At 62.3% G+C, this 26,189-nt stretch overlaps 1 protein-coding gene across 3 annotated transcripts in view; it reads right to left on the minus strand.

The window, feature by feature from the left end:
- Nucleotides 1–9,129: 9,129 nt before the first annotated feature.
- The window catches only part of MORN1 (MORN repeat containing 1), a 56,010-nt gene continuing 38,950 nt past the window's right edge, over nt 9,130–26,189 (minus strand). For all 3 annotated transcript variants that reach the window (XM_033113372.1, XM_033113373.1, XM_033113371.1), the window contains 4 exons: nt 24,384–24,517; nt 24,188–24,267; nt 11,780–11,826; nt 9,130–9,458 (listed from right to left, as the gene is read on the minus strand). In XM_033113372.1, coding sequence (XP_032969263.1) covers nt 9,322–9,458; nt 11,780–11,826; nt 24,188–24,267; nt 24,384–24,517 — 398 coding nt within the window. In that variant the 3' untranslated portion in view covers nt 9,130–9,321. The remainder of the gene's footprint in view (nt 9,459–11,779; nt 11,827–24,187; nt 24,268–24,383; nt 24,518–26,189) is intronic.

A 26,189-nucleotide genomic window follows, 5' to 3' on the forward strand; every position in this document is an offset into this window, starting at 1 on the left:
AGGAGAAGGGACCCCAGTGCCCAGCAACGCCCCCCAAAACCGAGCTGCAGCCCTGGGAACAAGCCCAGAGAGGAGGCCATGTCCAGGTCCCATGTTTACCGTGGGCGTGGCCTGGGTGTGCACATGCTTGTGTGCCCACCCCGTCCCCCTCCACATCCCCCACCTCGGCCCTCCTTCCATGTTCCCCCAAACCCTCCATGTTGCCCCCCGCTGTCCCCTTTCCTTCCCCAGCATGCTCCCCCTCCCCCACACTCAGAACCCTCTGGCCTTTCCTGTCAGTCGGCCCTGGCCAGGCTCCTCGTGGAGACCGTGCCAGGCTGGGCCAACTCCAGCGAGCACTGACTCCCTGGCCTGACCGGCGCGCTCCACAGGCACTCCAGGCTCTGTAGTCCATCCCGGCGCAGCCCCCAGGCCCACAGCCAGGGATTGGAGTGGGGGCAAGTAGTCGTTAGAAGCCCCCGTTCCCCCAAGAAAGGTGTACACTTCATACGCTCCAAAGCCAAAGTGGGTGGGGTGGGGTCAGTGGGCGACTCTCCCCGGACCTGCCAAAGGGTCTGGGGGCCTGGGTTTGGCAGCTGCTCCCAGGCTCTTTAAGTTCATGTTGGTTTGTGTCCACCATGCCCCTCTATGGGGCTCCTGGCCATAGCAGCTCACAGTGGGACCACCAGGACAGATGCCAACCTGTGAGCCAGAGAGGGCAACAGACCCTCTCCCTGCCCAGTGAGTGGGGGTGGGGCCTGGGGCTCCACTGGATGAGAGGAAGGGGCTGGGCCAGGTCCTCAGAGGGGATGGCAGGGCCAGAGGAGTCAGGAACGGGAGGGGCACCTCTTCTGGGGCAGGGGTCTCCTGGCCTTGGGAGGCCGGTGTCTGCTGCAGTGTGCACGTGAGCATAGGCACGTGTGCAAGGACACACCTGGGCTGCAGGGCTGGGCCCTGGGAGGGTGCGATGAAGCCCAGCAGGTAGCAGCACACCTCCTGCACACGCTGTGCCCAACGCACGGCGATGGCACCCACGGGGGAGCGCTGACCCCAGTGCGGGGGCTGCCACCCAGGCAGCCCAGCCCAGGTGTGGCTCCAGAGGCAGACCGGCCTCCTCCACGCCTCTCCACTTTGGCACTGGCGGTGGCAGGAGCAAGGCAGGGTGGCGAGTTCCCGCGAGGGCCAAACCCCACCCACCTGCCCTTGGCGGGGCCTTGACCCATGGGTGTGTGGCTCACACTCTGACTTCTTGTTTCTAAGAAAAAACGGTCCCAGAAAAGGCTCTGGTGGTTTGGGGAGGAGGTTCCCCACCCGGCCTGGGGAGGACTGCTGTGGGCTCCGGAGCGAGGTTGTTGGTCCAGACGCCAGGGGGTGTGAGGAGGGCTGCAGTGGGTGTGGTCTGCTGGTGTCACTGGCCCCTGTCGCTGGTGGACCACCTGCCTTCCCCCCACGGCTGCTTCCCCAGGCAGGAAGGCAGAGGCTCGCTGGGACAGGCCTGCGAGTTTGGGGACCCAGCTGCTTGGGACTCCCCAGGCCGCAGTATGGCCACCCTGAGTCTGGTCTCCCCACGACTGACAATGTGTGGTGGTTTCCCCTGCAGGCACCCCCGTCAGACACGGGCCTTCCCTCACCCATCCTGCATCCCTAAGCTTGGGGTTGGCAGTGGGCAGGGCTACCCAGGGCAGAGGGCCCTGCTGTGGACCCCCTGCCTGCTACCGCCATGGAGCCACCTCCCCTCCGATGCACGTTAGGCTCCCCGCCCTCACTCCATCCCTGTGCTCCAGGGGGCAGAAGGGCGGAAGCAGAAAACCCGGGAGGAAGGGCAAGGGCAGAGAACCTCCCAGGAGTTCTAGTGCTGATTCCAAAACATTCCGAATCGCTGGTCCTTCAGGCCTGGCAGGAAGCCGGGCCAGGAGGGTACGCTGTCCCTCTGCCTGCCCCCACCCCTGCCAGGGGGGCTCCTGCCAGATCCTTCTGGGGGTAGCCTGGGCCCCTGTGCTGCTTTCCACACGGTCCCTGTTCCGGACCGAGTCCAGGGCGGCGGGCGTTGGAGACCACCCCTCCCCCGCAGGTCTAAGGAACCGATGGGGGCGCGGGGCACGAGCCGGAGGTGCACCCGGCACGGGCCCCTCCACGCGGGGCCGGATCCCAGTGAGTCAGGCGGGGAGTGGGCGTCGCCGGGCGGTGAGTCACCGGAGGGTGTGCGCCCGTGGGCGGTGCCCGGAGCCGGGGGCGGACCGCCCTCCAGGAAGGCCCCGCCCTCAGTGGGGGGCTGAGTAGCCCGCTCCTTCCAAGGAGTCGCCTCCTGGGATCCGCGGGGTCTGGGAGTGCGAGCAGAAAGCGTCCCAGTGCCCGGTGTGTGTGTGTTGGGGGCAGGCGGGGAAAGGACCGCGCAGCTGCCGCCCCCGCCGCCCCACGGAAAGCCCGACTCAGCCCCGCGCCCCCGCCCGGTTTCACTTCCCCTCCCCCGCCCCGGCGTCGGTGCGGGGGCGCAGCGCTCCGTCTGAACTCCCGGCCGCCGCCCGGGACCCCGACGGCTGGTGGGCCTGGGGGCTTCCGGCGGGATTGGAGATGGAGCCCCCGCGGCGGCCCTTCGGGAGCCCCCGCCCCCGCCTGGACTGCCGTCTCCACGCCTGCGCGGGGCGCCGGGGGTGGGGCCGCGCGATACCCCTACAGCTGCGGGCCCTAGCCCTCCCCTCGCCATCCCCGCGAGGGGCGGGACCTGGCTCCTGCCGGCTGGGGGCGGAGCGATGCGGGTGGGGCCCCCAAGTTGGAACGTAGGCGGGGGCCCAGCGGGGTGTGGCCCTCAGGAAGGAGGGGTCGGCAGGAAGCCGACCCCTCCGTCATGAATGCGGTTAACCCTTCCCACCTCTGCGAGGCTGAGGGGCCGGTGGGGGGGTCCCTTGAGGGCGGGGATTTTGTGGGCGCGATGAGCTGGGACTAGGATGGGCGGTCCCGAGCGCTCCGATCATTTGTTCCTGCGGGGGGAGGACGCTGACCAGGTGTCGGGAGTCAAAGCGCCCCTTGGCCTGGGGTAGTGGGGGTGGGGGAGGGCAGGGGTATTGGGGGGTGGGGGAGGATCCAGCGCGACCCTGGGTGGCAGCAGAGGCCAGAACTGCAGCTCCCTGCGGGCCGAGTGCGGGTAGGGGCGCCGGACCTCATGGCGGGGCTGGAGCGCACCCCAGGGTCCGAATCCTCCCCAGAAGGTTCCCTCTCGGCCTGCTTGGATGTCCTTTCTCTAGGGTCCCGTCCCCATTTTATGGCAAATCCGGAGGAAAACACCATCCTCTAAGACCCTGCCGCCCCCTGAGCCCTGGAAAGCGCTCCTGCGGCCAGATCCCCGCCAAGCTCCGTAGAGGCGCTGAGCCCTGTCCCTCCCTAGTGTCCTGCAGCAGGCCGGCAGGCTCAGACTTGAACCAAGTTACCGCTGGGGCTGGCGCGGCTTACGGGGAAGGTGAGGGGCACACCTCCTCTCGGGGCAACTCCGTGGCCCCCAGCTGCTCTTCTCTCTGAGCCCCACTGCCCTGGCCACTGGTGGCTGGGCCAGGAACCTGGGGATGCTGCCAGGGCCCTGGTTTGGAGGTGGGATGGAGGTGCAGGATGCAACTACAGGACACCTCAAAACCACAGAAGGCCAAATGGGGATGGTGACCTGCTCCCCCTTTAGAAATGCTTCCTCCTTTCCTTGTCCAGTTCAGTTCATCGGATTGGTGACCCCCTACTGCACACACCCTGCTTCTCCCTGAGCTAGCTGTCCACCATTGGGACCCCACCTACCCCTCCCCAGGCATCAGCCAGGCCTGGCCCTGACTTGCCTCTGGCTTTTCTCTTCCCTGGCCCCCTCCTGCCCTTCTCCACCACCATACAGCTGGCCCGGCACCCCACTCCTGGCCTCAAGCCCCACTCCACCCCACCCCTGGCTCTCTAGCAGGTTCTTTCCTGGTCAGTGTCTTTCCTATGCAGTGTCCCAAGTGCACTCCCAGCCCTGTCCAGGCATCCCCCCCGAAGGCTCCTGCCCAGTTTCTGCTCCACCTTTGCCTTCTTTTCCAGTGGGGTCCTTGAGAGGTGTGCTCACTATGGATTTGCAGCCAGGATGAGACACCCCGGAGGGCCATCCCCACCTGGGCCTGGTGCAGAGGTCCCTGAGGTTGCCACGGCATGTGGCCAGCCCCTGTGCTGCAGGGAGGGCCAAGGAGGGTCGGGTAGCACCCCTCCCATGCCCTCTTAGGCTGCCCAGGAGGTTGGCCCCACAGACTGGCTTCCACCCCTCTGGGCTCTGGAGCAGCATTTGCAGGGACACCTTGTCCTGGTTTCCTGTCTTCTTGTCCAGGGGTCAGCTGGCTGGCTGACAGTTCTCAGAATCCCTGGGCAGAGTTACCGGGAAGAGGGGTATCCAGAGTGTTTAGGGGTGTCACTGTCCCGGGGCCACATGGGGGGTGGGGAAAGCTAACCTGGTGTCTGAGCCTGGCACGTCTGGCGTGCCCTGCCAGGCTGCCTGGAGAACGATGACAGCCTTATTTATAGTCTCCGTCAGATAATGTCCCTGTCCATAGCAGCGGGGGGACCTGCCTGCTCCTCGAGCACTAGGACCGGTAACCAAGATCTGCAGTTTGGGTCACTGCCTAGCCAACTCACGCCCCCAGCCACACTGGCTTGCTGAGGGACTGCAGCAGTCCTGGGCCTGGGGCTTGGGCCCCTGGGTTACCCAGGGCCAATGGGCAGGGGGCCCAGAGCAGGCCCTCCCCCACCTAGCTCCCAAGGTGCCCTGTACCTGCTCTGTCTCTTCCATCTGAGAGGCCTTGGGCTGGCCCTCAGTGGCTGTCCCCTGCCCTAAGGGGATAGGAGCAGGAAGGGACAGGCCCTGGGCAGCTGTGTCCCGGTGCTGAGCTGTTAGCCCGGCAGTGGTCTTGCTGGAACAGGCCCGGTGACTCCCGCTAACACTCCCCCAAGACTGAAGGCTCCCAGGGTGCTGAGGGCTGCCTCTGGCGGGCAGTGAGCCGGCAGGGGCCAGGCCGCACAGGAACCAGGACACCCTCTAGGAAGCCCTGCCTGGGAGAGGGGGGTGCTCCGCACAGCTGGCCTTACCACCCTCCTGGCACCGAGACCAGGCAGCCAGCCCAGGCTGCAGAGAAGAGAGGCCTCCCTGAGGAGTGTCCTGGGTGACCCGCCAGCCAGTGGGAAAGGATTCTGGGAGGAGCTGCCTGTGCCAGGCGGGGCCCGGTGGGAGAGTGGGCACAGACAGGGCGGGCTCTGTTTGGCGCTGACCACAAGGCCGGTCACTGGGTAGTCTGAAAAGTTATTCTTGCCAAGGCCTAGGCCCTGCTGGGAGGTGGGCCAGGCAGAGGGGCAGGTGCCCCCACCTCTCTCTGTCATTCTTTCTCTCTCCTTCTCTCTCTCTCTCTGGCATGCAGACTTGGAAGGAAGATGAGCCTCTGCCCAATCCTGGAGGAGGCTGGCTGTGCTGGTCATCAGATGGCCACACGGCCAGGGCCCCAGGCCCAGGGGTAGCCCTGACACTGCCCTGCCCAATTCTGGGAGCAGGGACCACTGCCTACCTGTTGTGGTCCCCCCTACTAGGACAGGTTCCAGTGCTCAGAGTTCCAGAGGGGAGTTGCAGGGACCACTGCGTCCCTGGCCTCAGCACTCTGCCCCACAGGTCAGCACGACCAGAGAGGTGGGCTTGCCCTCTGCGCCCCAGGGCTCTCTGGGCCGGCTGCTGGCCAAGTGGACTGGGCCCTGCTGCCTCTGGGGTCGCCACAGATCCAGGGTGGAGGGACATAGGAGCTATGGGGGCCGAGCCTGGGGAGCAGTCTCCAGGTGAGGCCCCGCCTGGCTTGCAGCCAGCCACCTTATTGCTCCGGCTGTCGTGGTCCAGGCTGGACACAGCCTCTCTCGAGACCCTTGCCTGGCAGACTTGACGGCCACGACCATGTCTGTGGCCACTCAGGCCTCTGCTGACCCTCCGTCTTTTTGTTCTTTTTTTGAGAATTCAGGATTTGCCTGCAAGACAGTGTGAGGACTGGGGGTCTGGTGGGGATGGGAGCGCCTGCTTCTGATGCCGGACCCCACCTAGCACTCTCCACACCCTCAGCAGAAGTCCAGACAAGTCCCAGGGGCTTTGGCCCCTGAAAAGGCTGCTGGCCAGGGTGGCCGGTTGGCTCAGTTGCTTATAATGTGGTGCTAATAGCACCAAGGTTGCTGGTTCAATCCCCGCATGGGCCACTGTGAGCTGCACCCTCCTTAAAGAAAAAAAAAAAAGCCTGCTGTCCATCAGCTGAAATTCACGGGCCAGGGCAGGCCCCACCTCTCTCGGGCACTCTCCCTCACCCACAGAGGACTGGCAGAGGCTGGGGATTGGGTGCTGTAGGGGACAGCCCACCTTCTTCACCCCAGAACCCTGGTCCTGCACAAACACCGCCCACCAGGAAGTGGAGGTTGAGAGTCCTGCCTGGACCCACACTCGGATTTGCTTTGATGACTCTGGAAAGTAGGGGGTTTCCAGGTTGTGTGTGTGCAGAGATGTCACTACTGAGAAGCCTGCTTAGCTCCATGCCGACAAGGAGCCCAGCGTGGGCAGACCCCCACCCCGCCACCAGGGAGGCCCACGGCAGTGTGGGGCCTCCACTCTGGACTTCCTTCCTTTGTGACTAAACAGCGGCGCTGACTTAGAGTTAAGTGCCCAAGGACGCCTCCTGAGGCTGGAAGACACAGCAGCTGCCTCTGTTCCCAGCACTTTCTTTTTCCAAAACAGAAACATTATTTTCATTGTTTTTCTTTCAACAGAAATGTGGTTTCATCTTGAAGAGAAAAAAGAACTGCAGAGCGATTTGCCGAATCTTGGGGGCAGACCAGGGCACGAGATTTTGGAGAGCCGGTGGGCCTTTCGCCGGCGCCCTAGGCCCCGCCCCCCTTGCCACACCCTCGGAGGGGGCTTGTTCCCATAGCGCCCCCTCTGCCTCCATTGTGCTTGGGGAAGGACGGAGTCCCCCCACCTCTGGGGGCCTAAGCACTGTGACACAGGAGTCAGTGGTTCCCACAGACGGGCCCTTTCTGGGGACTCACTGCCTGACACTGGCAGTCTATCGTCTCCTAATGGACGGACAATCAGAGGCAGAAGTCTGCTGAACCTGGCCGGCAGTATCTGTGGCCATTTGAGATGATGGAACCAAAAAAAAAAAAAGGCTGGCCCATGCAGCTTGCTGCCGCCACATACCTCAGGCTCAGAATTACAAGTTCCCAGTCATGGAGGTTCTGGATGCCCTTTGCCTCCCTGGCTTGATCTCAGCTCCCACAGTGGCCTGCCCCAGCTCTGAAGGCTGGCCCTCTGGGCTCTGAGTGGGGGTGGAGAGCCACCTGGGGCCAGGGCTCTGCCCCTTGGGTCCTGCAGGGGCATTAGCTCCATCGGCTGCCCCATCCAGTAGCCCTTGCTTGACTGGGGTATCGAGGCCATTTGTTCAGTCGTCTTAAGGAAAAACTGGGTGCGAAACCTACTACGAGAAAAGCAGGGAGGGCGAAGTGATGTGCGCTGCCAGGTATACATGGGAAAGGTTCTCAGGCTTTGATGTAGGGGTCTTTTCCTCATCTGCTGCCTTTTGCCTTCAAAATAAGAACACAGTTGTGTCATGTGAACCTACCTTCTGAAGACAAACCTTTTCTCCATCCATCATAATTATATCCATTATCCACTCATCCACCTGCCTGGCCATCCAACCATCTGTCTGCCTGTCCATATACTCATCCATCCAGTAATGCACTCTTCCCTCCATCTACTCACCTGTCCACCCACACACCCATCTATCCACCCACCCACCACCCACCACCCACCACCCACCACCCACTCTACCCATCCATCCATCCACCCACCCTTACACCCATCCCTCCACCTCTTCACCTGCCAGTCCTTCCTGCCTCACCTCCTTGGCCTTGTCTGTCTCCAGTGTCCCCCACACTGCCTGGCACAGAGCAGGTGCCCGATACACTCATTCACCCGACAGAGGTGTGCCTCCTGTAGGGCACACGCTGTGCTAAGTGCTGAGGCTGCACTAGTGAGCAAACGCCTGCCTTCGGGAGCTGACGAACAAGACAAGTAAGTGAAGTGGGTGGCATGCTGACTCGCGACGTGTGCAAAGGAGGGAAGATGGAGCAGGGAGGGAATAGGAAGTGTCACTGGGAGTGGGTGAGGTGGCCGAGGAAGGCCTCCTGGGCACCGCGCAGCCCTGGCAGAGTGCAGGGCACGCCCAGAGGCCTGAGGCAGGAGTCCCGGGGCCCCCGTGGCTAGAACGCAGAGAATGGGAGTAGAAGACGAGGGCACAAGTGGGGGGCCAGCTCTGGTTGGTCTTGAGGTCCTGGTAATGACTTGGGTGTGACCTGACTCTTGCTGTGGAAGAAGAGATTGGCAGGGATCAGGCCCAGCGAGGTGTGTGGCGGGAGGGGCTCCAGCCGGGGATGAGCCTAGAAGACTTGCTGGTTGGACCCCAGCAGGCAAGAGAAGGCAGGCAGGTGACAAAAATCTCGTCCTGAAGGACATTTTGGTGTCACCAGCTGAGCAGGAGGAACCGGGCGGGGACAAGCAGGAACTCAGTTTGGGGTGTGTTTAGTTTGAAGTGCCCTCGACGCTGAAGGGTAGCTAGCCCATCGTTGCTGTGGAGCCCATGGGTAGAGGGAGTGACAAACAACGGTCCCACCACCAGCCCCCGTCTGTACTGGCCACAAGTCTGGCTGCCCACAGGCCTCCCTGGCAGCTCCCGACCCACATCCCGCCAGCCTCGCTCCCTGTGGCTGTAAGATCTGAAGTCCCCCTGCAAACATGCAACACGTTTTCCGAAAACCAGTCACCTGTTCACTGCGTCTTGGTCGACTTCCCAGGCTGCCTGCCCACCCCCCGCAGAGCCCATGCGCCCCACTAAGGCACGGGCTGTGGGAGGAGACTGGGGGGTCAGCTGGGCCAGCTTTGCTGCAGGACCCAGTGGCTGGGGCCTCACCCTGGGGAGAGAGTGGGTGGGGCCGATGTGCCAGCCGAGAAGGGTGCCCAATGACACCACAGGCCCAGCCTGGGGACACCCAGAGGAGCCACCACGTGTGTCCTGGGTGTGTGGGGCGGGGCCGTGCCATCTGCATACAGCATCACTCCGTAGTCATTCAGTACTGGATATTTTATTAAAGCCAGCAGCTATGGGGTGCATGGGGGGCTTCCTTGGCACCCCCACTAAGGCCGACTGGGGAGATGGAGTATGGCTGCCTAGAAAGCCGACGCAGTGTATCGTTCCTCTAAAAATAAGGTGTTCTCCTGAGAAAACACTGGCTGCTCTCTGGTGTTTGGAGGCGGCCCTCCTAGTTTGGGGCTTAAGGGTCTTCACCGGGGATGTGGGGCTGCTGTCCCATCCCCTTTAAAGAGACCCGAAGGTGTTTGAAGGCGGTGGGCAGCACGCGGCCCAGGAACGGAGGGTTGGTCACGTCGTGGATCATGATGACATACTCCCCTGCAAGAAACGAGACTGCGTTGGAACTGCCCTCCCCCCACGTGGCCTGCCCTTCCCTGCGTGCCCTGCCCCAGGGCTCCAGGCCGCTGCCTCCTCCCTGTGACCCCAGGACCTGGCTGCCGTCAGCCCGGACTGCTGGGCGCACAGTGCAGGTGAGTAAATGTATTTTGGGTAAATGAATCACCTCCAACCTCAGGGCACAGGCCCAGGCACGGCCTTGGACATCCTGGGACAGAGCTTGTGGACACATAAGGTCAGCTCTGTAACATGGGCTGGTCAAAGCCTCAGGAGGGTGGGCGGACCCAGAGACCCCGTCCCTGCCGATGGGGCCTTGTGGCTGGTTTTCGGGATCTTTTTGAAAATATTTTCCCATCTTTTTAGGAAAATATAATTCATTTCCTGTAAAATGTGTTTTAAAATAAGGCTCTGAAGACCTGGTTTGTTTCTGAATCCCCCGCCCGTAGGGCCGTGGGAAGGGTCATGCGGATCGTGGGGCAGTGGGAAGGGTCGTGGGAGGGGACATCGGAGCCGGGAGGGGCCATGGGAGGGGGCGTGGGGCCGTGGGCGGAGCCAAGGGAGGGGGATGAGGGTGGTGAGGGGGCTCTTGGGCGGGGCCATGTGGGGCGGGGCCTGGACGTGGGGGCGGTGGGAGGGGGGTTGGGGAGCCTTGGGCGGGGACGTGTGGAGGTAGGGGGGTCGGGAGAGGAGGGGATCGGGAGAGAGGGGGGTCCGGAGAGGGGGCGGGACCATGGGGGGCCTCTCTGCTGGGGAGTCGGGCGGGAAGGAAAAGCACTTTTCCTCTTTGCAGTCTAAACTGTCTGGAGAGCTTCAAAGTTCGAGAAACCATAAAAAAGAAAATAAGAAATAACAGAAAGTGAGGTTGCCATAGAAACCGCCCTCTTCCCCTCCCCCGAGCCCGCTGCGGCTGGCACGGGAGCGTGGAAAAAGCTCGCGGGCTGGCTCGGCTCACACCAGGAATGCGGCCGCAGCTGAACGGGGGCGCGGGTGTCGGCTGCGCCGCGAGAGAACATTCCAGCGCCGGGTCTGGAAAACAGGCCCTTGGTGACCCTCCTCTCGGGGCCCGGGGCTGCGACACCACGCATTCCTGGGACAGGACCAGAGAGGGCCTGGGGCCGGCAGGAATTGGCTTGGCCTTGAGTCAGTTCCTTCAGAAAAGCGCGGTCTGGGGGGCAGGGCGCCGGGGAGGGGCCACATTCCGCAGCCCGGGGCACCGGGCCTCCCTGGTCGGCCTGGAGGAAAAGCCGCGCATGGCAACGCCGGTTTCCAAGCAGCCCGTCTCTAGGTGTTCCCGAGAACACAGCTACACCAGCCGCCAAGGGCGCCGCAGGGAGCCGCGCGGGCTCGGCGGGCAGCGCACAGAACCAGCCCCAGCCCTCATCTGACCTCGTCCTGAGGCCTTCTGCTGGCGGATGGAAAAGGGTCTGGCTGCTGGCCATCTTGCTGGCCTCAGAAACCTCCCGAGGCCTGCCCCGACCGCCACGTGGTCCCGTCTGTGGTCCAGTCCCGGGCCTTGGGCCCGGAGTCCCCACTGACCCAGCCCCCACCGTTGGACCTCGGCATCCACTGACTTGCCCCTCACGACCTGGAGATTACTTCTCGCGGGCCCTCGGAGTCCAGTCCACACCTACCGACCTCTTCCAACTAGCGGGGTGGGGGTGTGTGTAACGTCCCCTCCACCCACTACACCACTTCCTCTTCAGGCACGCAGGGAGGTCCTGGGGTCCTGACAGGGTCTGACCCTGGCACCAGCCCTGTTGGTCCAGACCCCCCCCAACACCCCCACCCCCCATCCCCCCATCCCCCGCTGCACAAGGACCTTTCTGGGCTGTGCTAACAGCTGCACCAGGGTGAGAGGGGTCCTGGGCCTGGAAGCTAGCTGCCCACCTTCCAAGAGACCCTGGCTGAGGGGACAGAAGGCACCCAGGGCTGGTGAGCACCCCTCCGTTGGACACCCTGCTTGGTGCCCACAGCCATTCTGAGGGACCAAACCTTGGTGAGGACCCTGGGCCAGTTGATGGCCCCCTCCACCTGCCCAGGGACCCATGGCCCTGCCTCTGGGGGTGCCCAGAGAGCTTGTGCTGGGTGCCCGCCTCCCACTGGCAACCCACCTGGAGCCCTGGAAGCTGCCCCTCACCATTCCTGGGCCAACCCCACGGGGATGAGTGTCACACTCAGGGACACATTCAGAGGAAGGGAGCAGGCAGCCCGACTGCCAGAGCTCGACATAAATGATCCATATGGATCATCGAGTGACAGCTGGAGACGGCCTGCTGGTCAGTGCCCTCCCGCTGCCCACCTACCTGGGAAGGCTGTTGTCACGGGCTCTGCCTTGGCTGCCCCGTCAGGCCTGCAGGGAGAAGAGAAAGAAGGCCCTGGATGCACCTTCCAGGGCCCCACTACATGCAGCATGCCCCCTCATACCAGGACGCAGCTCTGGGGACCCTGTGGATAGCAGAGGGCACAGGTGACTGTCCTATGTCTTCAAGAGGCAGTGTGCCACCACCTCTGGCCACTCTGCCGGCACCTGGAAGAGGGTCCCTTGACACTTGTGACCTGCTCTCTGGCCCTTGGCCCTGCCGTCTTGTTGTCTTAACCCAAACATGCCACGGATGGAGCTGGAGCTGCAGTGTGACAACCCCCCCCCCCCCCCCCCCCCCCGTTTCCACAGCTGGTGCTGCTCTGAGCAGAATCAATGTGCGGCTTTTGAAAACTTAGAGTCCGATCTATCCGGAGGCCCCTTGGTGCGGAGGAGGGCTCATTCAGAAAACAGCTGATGTGTGGAGTCCCTCTGGAAGCCAGACATTTACTTTCCAGCGAGAAGTGACAAGCAACAGCTGGGTGTGTGGAGCTCAGTGGGGGAGGGGGCCTGTGGGCACTCAGTCCCCCTCCTGGGAACTAAAGTTCATTGTCACCTCGTGAAGTGGGAAAGAAAAAGCAGCAGGTGAAGGCAGGATGGGGCAGGGTCCCTGGGGCCAGGCCCCATGTCTGAGGGATGGAGACCCTCACCTCTGGCCACAGCTGCCCAGGCTCTCCGAGTTGGGGGCAGGCTTCAGACGCCAGTCTCAGCGTTTCTGTCTCCACCAGAGGGTTTTGGTGGGCCCACCACCCATGCAGGTTTCCACTCCGCAGGGAGGGATGGGCCCACCCAGCTGCCCACAGGAGGACCACCTGCCCTGAGGACCTAGCTGTGTCCCCCACGAGGACAGATGCTGGACACGCCTACTGAGCCCTGGCACATGTCTGGGTTTCTGCCCCTGGGTCAGGCCCTCAGCCTCCTTCACACATCCTCTGGGGACAAAGGAGCTGGCGACGTGTGGACACCTCGCCTGGATCCTGTGGCCTCTGATGTGCTTTCTGGGTGGCAGCGAGGACCCAGGTGTGACCGGCGGGCTCATCCAAAGGGATTTCGGAGAAGCCAGGAGGGCTCCCCCACCCTGCCCTCGTGGGTGCGACTTCCTGTCACCAGGGTGGGGGTGGGGAGCATGGGGTCTCTGGCTGAGGCTTGGCGACCCGCCAGGTTCTGACCCCTTGCCAAGCTAAAATACCACAGGCATGGTTTGGGCGATAAAAAATAAAAACATAAGATTTTTAAATTACTTCACTTCGAGTGGGGAAAATGGGCCTTGGCATGGACCCCGGAGCACGTCAAGGGCTCTGAAGTGCAGGGGGAGGGAGGCAGATAGTTTAGCACCAAGAATAACCAGAGCCTGTCAAGCTGCCAGCTTTTAGGGAAATAATCGGGGTTACAAGAATCGGAGCATTTTTATAGAACCCCCAGGGCTGCAAGCAAACAGGCAGAGCCAGGCGGGAGCTGGGCAGTCCTGGCAAGGAGATGCCCGGGGCGCCGGCTGGCTGATGGGCCCGCAGACCCACAGCTCAGGCCTGGCGCCCATGGAAACCTGGGATGTGTCCCAGGAGACAGAGCACCCAGGGCACTACTGCAGCAGTGGGTGGCGGCGTGAAACACTGATTGGGCACCGACTGTGTACACAGCACTGGGCTGGGCCTCCAGGAGTGGGCGTCGTCAGGGTGGGATGGCGAACGGGCTTTCTGTTGGAACCACGCTGACTCTGCATCAGTGGGAAAGGACCCACGGGCTGGGGTCGGGGTGGACATGGCGTGAGCGGGGCGGGGTCTGGGAGCTCCAGGGTCAGGGCTCCCCCCATGGTGTTGCATTTCCACAATCAATATTTCCTTTTTACCGGCACCTGGTTCCGTGTCTTCATGTTTCTTGTGCTTGCGCTTTGCCGAGTATCTTGTATCTGCAGGTTTCTAGTTGTCATCAAATTTGAAAATATTTTGGTTATTCCCTTGAATATTTTTTTGTTTCCTCCTTCCCTCCCACCTTGGAGCCTCCCGAGTCAAGGGCGTCGTCTCAGCTCAAGACTCCGCTCCTGCGTGATGTTCCGTCTGTTTTCCACAGCTGTCTTTAAGGTCACTCGTGCTCTGCTGTCTGCTGCATTGATCCTCCCGCGTATTCTAACCACAGACTCTGTGGTTCTCGTCTGCAGGAGCTCCCCTCAGCGTGCTCACCTCTCCCAGGTCTCCCCTCGCCACGGTCAGTCTTTCCTTGTGAGCACGTGGAATCCAGTTGTAACCGGTCGATGTCCTTTTCCTCCAGCTGTGTCGTTTCTGGGCCAGTTTGGACTGATGGGTATTTCCCCTCGTCACGGATGGTGCTATCCGGCATTCTTTCTGTGCCTGGTAATCGTGGGTCAGGTGTCAGACACTGCGCATTTCACCTTATTGGGGCTGGACAGTTTCATGTTCTTATATTTTCGGTGCTGTTACGTAGAGAGTTTGACCCCTTTGGGTCTTGCTATTTTGTTAGGTGGGGGGAAGAGCACTCTACCACTAGTGCCTTGTGAACTCGGAGGCCGTCCAGCCTGGCCACTGGAAGGGCACTGGGTGGGGCCCTGGGTGAGCGGGACGCACTCCCTTTGATCCGCCTGGTGGGTCTTTGCTCGTGCGCACGCGCTCCTCCACTCTGCACACTCTGAGGCTCGGCGACCTGCTCCATCTCCTCTCCGTGCTGCTCCATCTCGTCACCTTGGCTGCCCAGGACTCCCAGCTTTGTCTCTCCCCCCAGGGACCCCTGAACCACCTGGGTCCCCTTCCTGTGCCACAGCTGGGATGTCGCGAGACAGTGAGCTGGGTGGTCAGAGGCTCATGGGATTGTTCTTGCCTCTCGGGACTCCCGTCCTTCGTCACCTGATGTCTAGTGTGTTCAGGGCTGCTGTGCAGTTTTTCACTGAGTACTCGTGGGGGTGCAAATCCAGCCCCTGGCACTCCATCTGAGAGACCAAACCAAGACGTGGTGCTCAGACAGCACCCGCTCAGCGTCAGTGGTCTGCTCCCCGGTGGAGGGAGGCCTCCTGCTCCTGCCTTCCCCACCTCTGAGCCTGTAGCCCGAGCTCTGGGTTGTGCTTTCAAGGCTCCCAAGTGGCTTCTTGTCCTAACTGGACGTGTTCCTGTGAGACGGGGCCTCAGCCAGTGTGAATCTCTCTGCAGTGAGGCTCCCACGCCGGGTCCGCCCCAGTTCCCCACGAGGTCATGCTTTCTGCTTGCCCCAACGGCATGTGGTGGACCCTCTGTCATGGGGGAGCTTGACAGCCTCCTGCAAGGATCAACGAGACAACCCTGCTGCTTCCCACCAGGTGCTCAGCGGTCCGAGTGGCCCAGCAGTCCAGTCAGCTGCCCCTCAGCATGGGTGGCCATGCCTTTCCCTTTCCTGAGGCCCTGAAAGCATCCCATCAGGGCTGCGTGACCCAACGGGCTCTCTGGACCCCTCCTCTGCTGTGGCAGATAAATCACAGGACTGCACCCCCCAAGAATGGGCCCTGGTGACTTTGTTCTGCTGAAATCACCACAAGCACGCCTGGCCCTAAGGAGACTCATCGCCCAGGTGATGCCCACGCAGCCTGGGCAGGATGCAGGTCTGCAGCCAAGCTCCATGGCATGTGGTTTCTCAGGTCTCCGCGTGGCCCGGGTCAGGAGACCAAATGGGCAGAGCTGAGAAAATGGCCATCATTGGAGAAAAAGCTCGAGGCCGGCTGGCCAGACCTCGGCCAAGTGGGGCTGGAAGCAAACACTGCAAACACCCATTCTTTGGCTGGGCAGCTGAGCGAGGCACCAAGAAGGGGCGTTTGGACCCCTCGGCCAAGTGCACAGCAGGTAGCAAGAGAAAGGCGTGCGTTTCGGAGTGACCATTCCCCCTGAGTCTCTTGTAGCCCGTGTCCCGCAAGCTTATCCACCTGAAGGCCCTGGGGGTGTGGGCTTGGCAGCCCTGTGATCAGGCCCAGGGGGCCCAGGGGCTGCATACCAGATTTAGAAGCCCACGGCCCCGGCCAGGCTGGGGGCTGGGGTTGCCGGCTCTGGGCTTGGTCGCCTGGCCGTGCCTTGTCGTTGGTTTCCTGATCTGTGAGGTGGGCACACTGGCATGCTATGGGGTGTGGCTGCCCTGAGACCTGACCTGGGTGTGGGGCCCCGTTCCTGCAGCCTGGTCAGGGGAGAGCCCATCCAGGGCAGTGTGGTCAAGGCCCCGGATCTCAGGTCAGGAGCATCTGACTGCGGCCACGGGGGTGTAACCTGCAGCCTCTGGCACTAACGGATACACTGGCCGGGAGCCAAGAATCAAGCACCAAGTCACAGATTGGGGAAAACTGTCACCTGAGGATGGGCCAGCTGCCGAGAAGCCAGCCAGGCTCTCCAGAACTGCCCACATGAGACGTGAGTCCAGAGCTTCCTGCGGCCCCACGGAGAGCCCATAAGAAAGTTCCGTAAGTAGAGCAGTTAGTTGCTGGAGCCCTGACTTGGGGGACTGTAAACCGTCGTCGCCTCCCCAGGACCCCTGAGCTCAGCAAGTGGCAGCCATGCCCAGCCCCTGGCCATCTCCCAGTGGCTCAGCCCCCGTGTGCAGAGGGTTCTCTCCCCGAGGCACCCGGGAGGCCTCCCCTTACCCAGGCTCGCAGGGGGCCAGGGGTCACACTGCTACGCGGCCCCTCTGGGTGAGGCCTCCTGGCCCCCCACCCCACACACATGGGGCCGGGAGGGAGAGCAGCTGATGGTCAGACGCAGGCACGACACTCAATGCATTCTCCGCCCTAGCCTGGGGGGGAGGGGTCCACCCAGCACCATTTAGGGGCCGTGTTCCCAGTGGGCAGTGGGCTCCAGGCCCTGGAAAGCCTGCAGGGTATGTTCTGCTTGGGGGTGCCTGCCAAGGGAGTCCTCAGGGGGTTGTGAGCGGTGTCCCAGCAGTCGCCAGTGGTGACCGCGTTCCGGGTTAACACCCCCTCCCACCCGCCGCCTGGCGTCCATCTGCTTCTGGCCGTGACTCCAGCACCCGGCTGTGCTGTGCAGGGTTAGGGCGCCTGCACAGCCGGCCCAGCTGCCCCTCGCGGCCCTGACACCTGCCCCAGTGCGTTAGTGCTGCTTGGACAGGACGGGGTTCATTTCTCAACCTTTAGAAGTTTCTAGAGAAGTAAAAAAACCCAGTCCATTGCCCTCCTCTCGTCCATGACGCCCACTGGGAGCAGCTTCCAGCAAGGGACAGGGAGGCAGAGGCTGAGCCCCCCGTGAGGGTCCACAGCCGGGGAGAGGGAGCGTGGGGGGAGGGGGCAGAGGCCCAGGTGGCCCTGGGACCCGAAGCCCACACCCTGCAACTTCAGCCTGTCACGCCCTCCAGCCTTCCCTGTGGCCTCCTGCTGTCCTGGGAACTCTCGCCCCAGCCTGAGATAAGCCCACCCCTCCTCTGGGTCCACTGACGGGTGGAGGGTCACCCTCAGCCGGGAAGAGTGCCCTGAGCACACCCCTGGTGACAGAGGCCACGGGCGAGCCAAGGACGGCCTTCCAGCTGAGGGCAGCACTGTGTGAGCAGAACCCAGCAGGGGCACAGGTAAGCTGGAGGAGCGGCCCGGGCCCTCACCCTGGACTTCACGCAGGATTTCTTGGGGTCATTCGAAGTTAGATTCAGAAGCATTTGCCCATGTCCTCTGGGCTGGGGACACAGTGAAGGGAGGGGGGGAGGTGACAGCACACCCAGAATTGACCCTCACAGGTGACCATGGCTGAAGCAGGAGGCCTGGGGTCCTGGGTGAGGCGGGCAGCCCCTGGGCTGTGGGCACCGGAGCTGCCATTTACTCCACCACTGGGGCAGAAGGGGCAGCTGCTGCCTGAGGCCAGTGAGGAGCCAGGCGGGTGGGGGTGAGTCTCCATCATGGGGTCTGCCGGCTGTGGAGCCCCCAGGCCAGGCTGTGCCAACTGGGCTTTCCCTGCCCTCCAGGCTGTCCCTCAGAGCCTGTCCTTTTTGGGACCCGCTGAACCTGGTGGCTCCTGCCCAGAGCTTCTCCGGTCCTAGTGGGTCCAGGCAGTGGTGGGTTCACAGGACAGCACCCCGGACCCCAGTGCTGCTCAGGGCTTGGTGGACGACGGCAACCCCGGGTTGGGGTGGGTGATGAGCCCAGGATGCTGGCTCGGCCGCTGGGAGGGACAGCCTTTCAAAGGGCACAAAGGCCTGTGTCAGATGTTCAGTGGTCACCCACGACCTGAGAGGACGGGCCTGCAAGCATCCACCACCTATCCAAGTGAAAAAATCAATTGGCTCCATCTGCGTCGGCCTGATGACTGATTAAATGACTAATCACGGAAGTCTTAATTACACCCATTTTTCTCGGAGCGAGCGGGGGAGGGGCTCTGGTGTCTGTGCTGAGCAGATACGGGCCAGATCAGGCGCAGACGCCAGCGCACACCAGCCGGAGCTGGACACCCGGCTGCCGGGTGGTAGTGGCCGTGCTTGGGCACAAAGCACACATTTAGGGTTTCTGGGGGAAATCAAGCAGAACCTTGCCCCCGCCAGTCCAATGGCATTCTCACGTGGGGCTGGCCAACTCCCGGCCACATTTGTGAAATCGAGTCCGTCTTTTGCAGCTGACACAACTTCACATCACTCAGGAGCTGACGGGGTCTGTGTCATGTTGTGACATTCCGTCATATGCCAGGAATGTGTCTGCAGGAATGTGGTGAGGCCGCCATGGAACCAGGCTGTCCCCGGGAAGCGGCCGTGTGCACGAGTGTTGGGGGGATGGCTGACCAGAGCCGGCCCACCTCACTGTGATGAGGCGGTGTCATGCAGGGTGTCAGGCGGGGTCTCAGCTCCCGTGCCCCGCACAAGAACACAGGACATGGCGAGGCCAAAAAGGAACACCCACGGAGCCACAGATAGGGGAGTCATACCACTATAGTCTCACTGGCGTCTGGGTTGGAGACACAGGAAGCAGGAGCCACACGATCCATAACCTGCCGTCCACTTCTCTGCCAACCCACCCCCCTTGCTAACTGCAATCCCCGCTTGCTAGTGCAGCCACGGCAGTTATATCGGTGGCCAATGGCTAACTGGTTACAGCTGATGGCCAACTAGTCACAGCTGATGGCCATCTACTCCCCGAGCCAGCACCTTTCCACGTGAGGCCGAGAGCCTGGAAACTGCTCTCTGGGACTCTGTTCCCCCGCAACTCAGGGACAGGACTTTGAGACAATGAATGCAGAAGCCACTTGTGTGACAATAGGGAAAAAACAGAGTCACAGTGAAGCACGTTCCCAGGGGAAATGGGGTTAAATGGGCCACGTCCCTCTGTGACCCCACCGGCGTCTCCGTCATCCATCATCCACACGCAGGGCTCTATCCAGGCTGGGATTCTGCGGGGGAGCTGCCAACACCACCTTGCTCCGTGTGTGGAGTGGGGGTCCATGTGGTGAGGGGCCCGAGTACTATACCTGGCCTCCCCATTCTAGGGTGGCACACAACCCTGACAGCAAATGGTGAAAGCGTGTCCCCTGGAGGGCAGGGGCTGGGCTCTGGGGAGGACCCCAGGCCCGAGACCTCTCCCCACCCTTCCCTCGACCCACAGGCTTATTTCAGGGAGCACAAGGTAAGTTTTCTTAGTCGATACTGCGGAATTATGCAAATTAAAGCTGAAATTACCGGGCCTGTCACTCTCCATCTTCTTGGAGAGGGAGAGGCTCCTTCTTTAGTCATTTCTATTGTGTGGGGGGTGCCAGCATGGGCAAGGCCCACTGGGGGCAAACGAACGAACAAGCAAATGTGGGGTGGGGTGTGGCTTTGAGGGGTCACCAGGCGGAGGGTACACAGGTGATCCAGGACAGGAGGAGGGTGGCTCCTGTGGGGGCCGCACACGGGTGCTGGCATAGCCCTGGCTGTTCCGGGGGAGGTTTGGGCCCTGGGGCCTCAGAGCCAGCCTGCCCCGTGCCCCAGCCTCACGGCCCTGCCGTCTCCATCACTTCCAGTCCAGAAGTTGGCCCCCACTCAGGTCTCCCCAGGTGGAATGGCAGACACCGGAACTTGGCTGCTTCTTCCACCCTCCCCAGACCGTGGGGTCCGACACAGAGGCCAGATGTGGCTCATCATGGCCCGGGCACGTGTGTCAGCCCATGGTTCCCTGTCACCTTGCCAGAGGGAGCTCTTTGTCCTGGACACCTGCAGGCCACTCAGGCCGCTGGGAGGTGGGTTTGGGGGAAGAATGTCGAATGGCTGCACGCTGCCGACACTGCACGCGCACTGGGGTGGGGGATGACAGCACGGCGGGATCGGACGTGGAGGCCATCCGCACCCGCCTGTCCCTCTCTGACAACTTAACACCTTCGGAACCTTGTCTATCCAGCACATGTTCACCAGTTGGCCCGAGATCAGGAAGTAGCAGGAGACCCGTTTGCAGCAGTTTGTAATTAGCTTCTGTCCGTGTCTGCAGCCTGGGCAAGGCAGATGCCCGCGTCCTGGGATGGGAGTAGCACCGCGGCACTGGGATGGCGAGGAGGCAGGAGGGAAGGGGAAAGCCTGCGGTCTGCGGCGGCCGTGGCAGTGGCCAGACCAGCCTCGGGCTGGACCAGTGACCGCTGGCCTGTGTCCCTGGGGACTGTTTTGGGCGAGGCCCCTTTGTTGCCACAGGGTGAGACCTGGTGCCCTCATGCCTCTGCCTGTCGGTCACCTCCCTCTGGCCCGCCCCATGCCCGGCCCTCCAGGGAGGTCACTCTAGGCCTGTGCAGGCTGACTGCAAAGAAGCAGAGGGATGCAGAATCATGGTTGTGATGGGGCGTTGCATCAATGCACTGGGGACGGCCCTGCGGTCTCGGCCTTTGCCTGAGCCAGCCTGTGGGGGGAGCCGCGGGAGACCCAAAGGGGCCCTGCACCCGTGTCAGCAGCTGGGTCAGGCCCGGCAGGCCCACTCCCCAGGGCAGAAAGGGGTCTGCAATGATGGCGATCAGAGCCTGCGGGGCCACCCCAGGAAGCTGATGCATCTGTGAGATGGCACCTCAGCCCGTCCTTAGAAGAGGAGGAGGCGGACGCTGCTGAGTGGGGGCTGGTGGTGGCAAGAACATTTCGGCAGAAACTGTCAAGGGCTTGGAGATGGCAGGAACCCACGAGCCCCTCTCTACCGCCATGTGGGTCTGTCATTGACAAACCCGGACCGGACAGCCAGGATGGGCTCTGGAGGCAAGGTGTCAGGCTCATCTCATCCCCTAGCCCCGTTCACTGGGCAGAGCCCTTGCAAATGCCTGCCCCACCCCGGGATGGGGACCCAGCCGGGAACCATGCATCCGAGACTTTGCAAGGATTTCCTAATGCAAACCAGACACAGTCGGTTGTCGGAAAGCCCAAGTGCTTTTGATTTGCCACAGCCAGGCCTGGCGGCTAGAAAGGATGGTTTTCCTAGAATTCCAAGGGGTGGGTTTTTGGGTCAAGAGCCAGGTTTGGATGCTGGTGCAGGGAGTTGGTGCCCCAACCAGAGTAAGGAAGCTGGTGGGGACGTCCCATGGCAGAGCTGGCGGGAGGTGTTGGGAGCACATGCAGGACCCCCCACTCTTCTCTGGTGGGGGCCACAAACACCCAGATGGTGCAGGGGGCTTCGCGGGCACAAAGCTGGGGGGCCCTGGAGGAAGTCTGGAGGCTAACGTCCATCAGCAGCAGGGCATTTGGATGGTGGGGGCAGTGGGGTCTGAAGGAGCAAAGGACCCATTGACCAAGACCAACGGCTGCAAGAACCGTGATGGGCGGGGCCGGGGTTCGCCTGTCAGCACTCAGACTTTGCGGGGGGACCGTGCTCTGCAGGGGACCCTCACCTCCACAGCTCACTAGTACCAACCCAGGGGCAGGAGCTGTGGGAAAGCTCATGGTGAAAAAGCTCTCCCTGGGGCGAATGGGTGGCTCAGTTGGTTAGAGCGCCAGCTCTGGGCAACGGGGCTGCTGGTTCGATTCCCACATGGGCCAGCGAGATGTGTCCTTCACAACTAGAATGAAGTCAATGAGCTGCCGCTGAGCTCCCAGATGGCTCAGTTGGAGCGCGTCCTCTCAACTACAACGTTGACGGTTCAACTCCCACAAGGGATGGTGGGCTGTGCCCCCTGCAACTAGCAACGGCAACTGGACCTGGAGCTGAGCTGCGCCCTCCACAACTAAGACTGAAAGGACAACAACTTGAATTGGAAAAAAGTCCTGGAAGTACACACTGTTCCCCAATTAAAAAAAAAAAAGTAAAAGAAAATGTCCTGTTTCCCTACCCCTCCCCCCAAAAAAAGCTCTCCCCAGGATTTCTATATTCAGAAAACAGAAGCTCAGCGGCCCTGTGGCGGGTCCTCCAGGAGAATGGACCACCCCACACCTGCGGCGGGGCCCCCAGGAACCCAGTCGCTGGCCACACGCTCACTCTCAGAGACGCAGAACGTGCTGAAACCCAGCGCACCTGCTGAGCCAAGGGGCCCAGGGCGAGAGGACACTTGGAGGGCAGCGCCCTGCCGCTCTTAGTGCGCCTGCAGGGCCTGGAGGGTAAGCTACGCTCCCTCTGCTTTCAGAGGGCCTTCTTTTTGCCGAATGGAGACGTGAGACGGTTCAACATCACCCTCAGCTGCTTGGTTGCCATGGTTACAACATCCGGCAGAAGCCAGGCCCTGGGCTGGGCTCAGTCACGTGACTCATCCATTTCAGCTGTTGGCGCTGGCGTCCTGAGCCCGAAACACTGAGCACGTGTGGGCCTCCTCGTGGAGCGGATCATGGCTGTTTACTTAGGGCCTCTGTTCCTCCAGGAGTGTGTGAAGCGAGCTGCGTAGTTAATTCACGCACGGTGACTCAGAACAGCACCGAAGGACGGCCCCTTCCCGTGCAGCACTTATCCCAGCTCCACCATGCCAGTGGGGTCCTGACCACTGTCAGCGTGCCGACACTGTGCCAGCCTCCGAGTGTTCCCGGCTCGTCCCACACCCACTGGCGTCACCGACGCGCCACCTAATTGCAGGGAGCGTGGGCAGCTGTGCAGCTCCAGGCAGCCCGCGGCCTGCTTCCCATTTCTGCCGAACTCCTTGTTTTCCTCAAGTTCCTGCTGGGTCTGTGCTCACAAGCCTTTGCTCTTGGTCATGGCTGTTTCAACGTGTGCCCCTGAGCTGGCAGCGTGAAGAAAGGTGCCTGATCCCAGGCAGGGTGAGGCGCCCCTGGCACACTGACCTTGGCTCCTGGAGGTGGGTGCACAAAGCCTCGCGCCGGGGTCAGGCCTGGCCTTGCAGCGGGTGGTGTCTCAGGCGGCTTGGCACCTTTCCCAGGCCCCTGACCTCTGCCACTCAAGAGGCCACATTGTCCCACCCCCACCCACCCATGGCCCAGGGCCCTCTCTTTGGAGGGGCGGCTTGTGCCTTTCAGGGGTGATTTCTTTCTTAAGGTGCTGTGTTTCCAGGATGTCCTGCTGCCAGCTCCAGGTCTGCTGCACTCCAGGCTGCGTCTCACAGGATCCACCCACAAAGGAGACCACAGGTGGCAGGTGGCAGGTGCTGGCCGCTCTGTGGGGACCTGTCCATGCTTCAGTGGCTGCAGCCAGTCCCCCGTGGCCCCCAGGGGCTTAGGGGTGGGGTGGGGAGGCCAGGTCCGGTCCCACCTGATCAGTCCAGGCCCACAGGGTCGTTGAGGGACAGGCTGCCCACGACAGCAGAGGCCTGGAAAGGGTTCTCTGGAATCCAGCCTTCCTTGGGCTGGAAAGAGCGCGTCGCCGCGAAGTAGCCACAGAGAGGTCTCCTCACCTCCCCACAGGACAACCTTCAGTGCCTCTAATTTGTCAAATGAAAATCCGAAGTGGATGTGGGTGAGCCTCAGCCGCCTCCTCTGCAGGATGGGGACGGGCCAGCGGTGGCCCCTGAGGCCCGGCAGACAGTGAGGGCTGTGCTCCGACCAAGGGCCAGGCCATAGCGCTCCGCCCGCCCCGCCCGCTAGAAGAGCGTCCCTTAGGTGAGTGGCCCTCCTCTGTGGCCAGCAGACCCTGCCAGAAGGAGCCACCGGCTGGTAGAAAGCAGGCTGCTTGCCCTGCCTACCTCCGGCCTGTCTGAGCGAGGCGCAGAGGGGACACAGCCGGGTGACACTCCCACTGCCCCTGTCCCTGGGGTAAGTCCCCTTGGTGCAGGCTAGCCCAAGCGCCGGGCTCCCACTGAGAGAGCAAACCCATTCTCCACGCCACAGAAGGCTTTGCGACCGCTGGGCAGACGGAGGCCTTGCCCATGGTGTCCACGGGGAAACTGAGGCAGGTGTGTGAAGAAGGGTACCCCTGCCCTCGCCCATGAATGTGCACACCTGGGGGGCCCACTGATAGCCCCCCACCTGTGGCCCCGCTGCTAGGGAGGCCACACCAACCCCCAGACGCCCGTGAGTCGACCCCTCCTACCTGCTGCCTGCTGGTGGGTCCCGCACGGTGGGCGTCGTCCTCCCGGGGCCCAAGCTGCCTCTGGGCCTGTTGCTTGCCTTCTACAAAGAGCAGGAAGGGGAGAGGGGCTCAGAGGGGCTCCCCAGGTAGCTGCCCTCTGAGCACCCCGGTGGCAGTGGCCACAGTGTTGGGCAGCGTGGGGGCCTTCCGTCCCTACCTCGTGCTTGCTGTCCAGGAACGGGATGGGGTGGTACCCTGGTGGAGGGGGCCCGAGGCAGACGTCCGTGAACTGGGCCCGGCCTCGCTTCACTCGCCGACAGTCCTCAGGACAGCGGGGCATGCCTCCCCCAGCTGAGGAGAAAGAGGCATTTCCAGAAAAATAATCAAAAAGGTTCTTTAAGCATCATGAAGCAAAGGTCAGAAAAATCCTTCACGTGGCTGCTCTGAAGTGTGGCTTCTGTGGCTGAAGCGGTTGGGGCCGTGGACCACGAGGCCATCTCCAGGTGAGCACACGGTGACGGTGAAGGACACACATGGGTCCTGGGGCTCCCCTGTGGCCCCAGTACAGACAGAGGCTCTGTGTGTGTGTAGTTTGGGGGCCCCTCGATGCTTCGGGGCTGGGGGTCTCCCACGACAGCACCCCACCTCTAGAGCCTATGCTGGCCCAGCAGAGCCCAGTGCCCCCTTCCGCACACGGCATGATGGAGATTTCTGCGTAATAATGGCTGAGTACTGGCATGTCAGGCCACATCCCTGGCAGTGGGGAGCACGGACGCCACAAGGGGCCGCAAGTCCCCCAGGAGACCCTGAAATCCTCAGATGGTGGAGGGCTGGGCTCGGCCTGTCTATCCTGCAGTGGGTACCCCCACCATGCACCCCTGACCATCCTGGCTTCCTTTATCCCTCCTCTCCCAGGTCTTAGGGTGTGAGGTGACAGGGCCTTTCCCTCTGGTGGCCCTGTCCCCAGGCTCTGCCCACCTGCAGAGGGAGCACCCCTCTCCCCCCAGCTCTTCTGCACAGAGGGTCAGCAGTTGAGACTAGACAGTAATAACTTTATGTTAGGCTGGTGCAGGGGCCCCAGGACCATCACACACACGGACTGCTATCCTATGGGGGCTGGGCTCCCAGGCTCTCCTGACTGTCCCTCGGGTCCCTGCCCCACTCAAACACATCGCACACCATTGGGGAGGAGGCGCCAGCAGGAGCTGGCCAAGCCTGGGGAGGTGGCTGGACAGGGCTATGGGGACAGTTGGAGCCAGACAGGGAGGGCTGGATGCCCTGGCTGTCTGCTGGGGGCTCTCAGTGAGTAAGAGGCATCTCTCATCCATACATGACATGGGGCCCTGGGGCTGCAGGCATTAATGCCCCTTCCTGAGCCCAGTGTCTGCAGGGAAAGATGGAGACGGGCCCCAGAAGTATTTCCAAATTACAGGCAGGGAATTACTTCTCTCGGAGGTGTCTTAATTTCATCATTATGGTGCATTAAAAAAAGGTCTTTCCCTCTGCAAGGACATTCTGTCACTGATGTCCTCTGTCCAGTAGCTTTTGCTGTCCTCGCACTGTTTACGTCCTGGGCAATGATTGGGAACCAAGCTGCTGACGGCCTCATTCCCACTGTTTCACGCACCACCGGCTCCACCGGGGCGAGAGGAGCTAACATTGCTTATCTTTTATTGACACGTCCAGACCATAAAGACCCCAGCTCTGTACCCTAAAGCCCTCTGTCAAGGTGACCGACCGCTGAGGCTGGGCCCCAGCCGGAGGACTTAAGGCTGCTGGCTCCTCTGGTCCCCGCAACCTCAGGCTGGACGTGCAGCGGGCTGTCTTCAAGGCCAGGGGGCTGGAAAGTGCATCCGGTGTGCCTTCAAGATCCGTTCGGACCTGAGTCCAGTGCTGCTCTGTCTCGCCCATCACACCCTCGCCGGCCAACTCACTGCCCTTGGCAGGACTCCTGGGTCCTCCCTCACCCTGCGCCTTCACGGGAACCAGGCCGGCCCCCTCGCTGCCCGAGCACAGTCCAGTC

This window comes from Rhinolophus ferrumequinum, chromosome 9, assembly GCF_004115265.2.
Source record: "Rhinolophus ferrumequinum isolate MPI-CBG mRhiFer1 chromosome 9, mRhiFer1_v1.p, whole genome shotgun sequence".
Classification (NCBI taxonomy): domain Eukaryota; kingdom Metazoa; phylum Chordata; class Mammalia; order Chiroptera; family Rhinolophidae; genus Rhinolophus; species Rhinolophus ferrumequinum.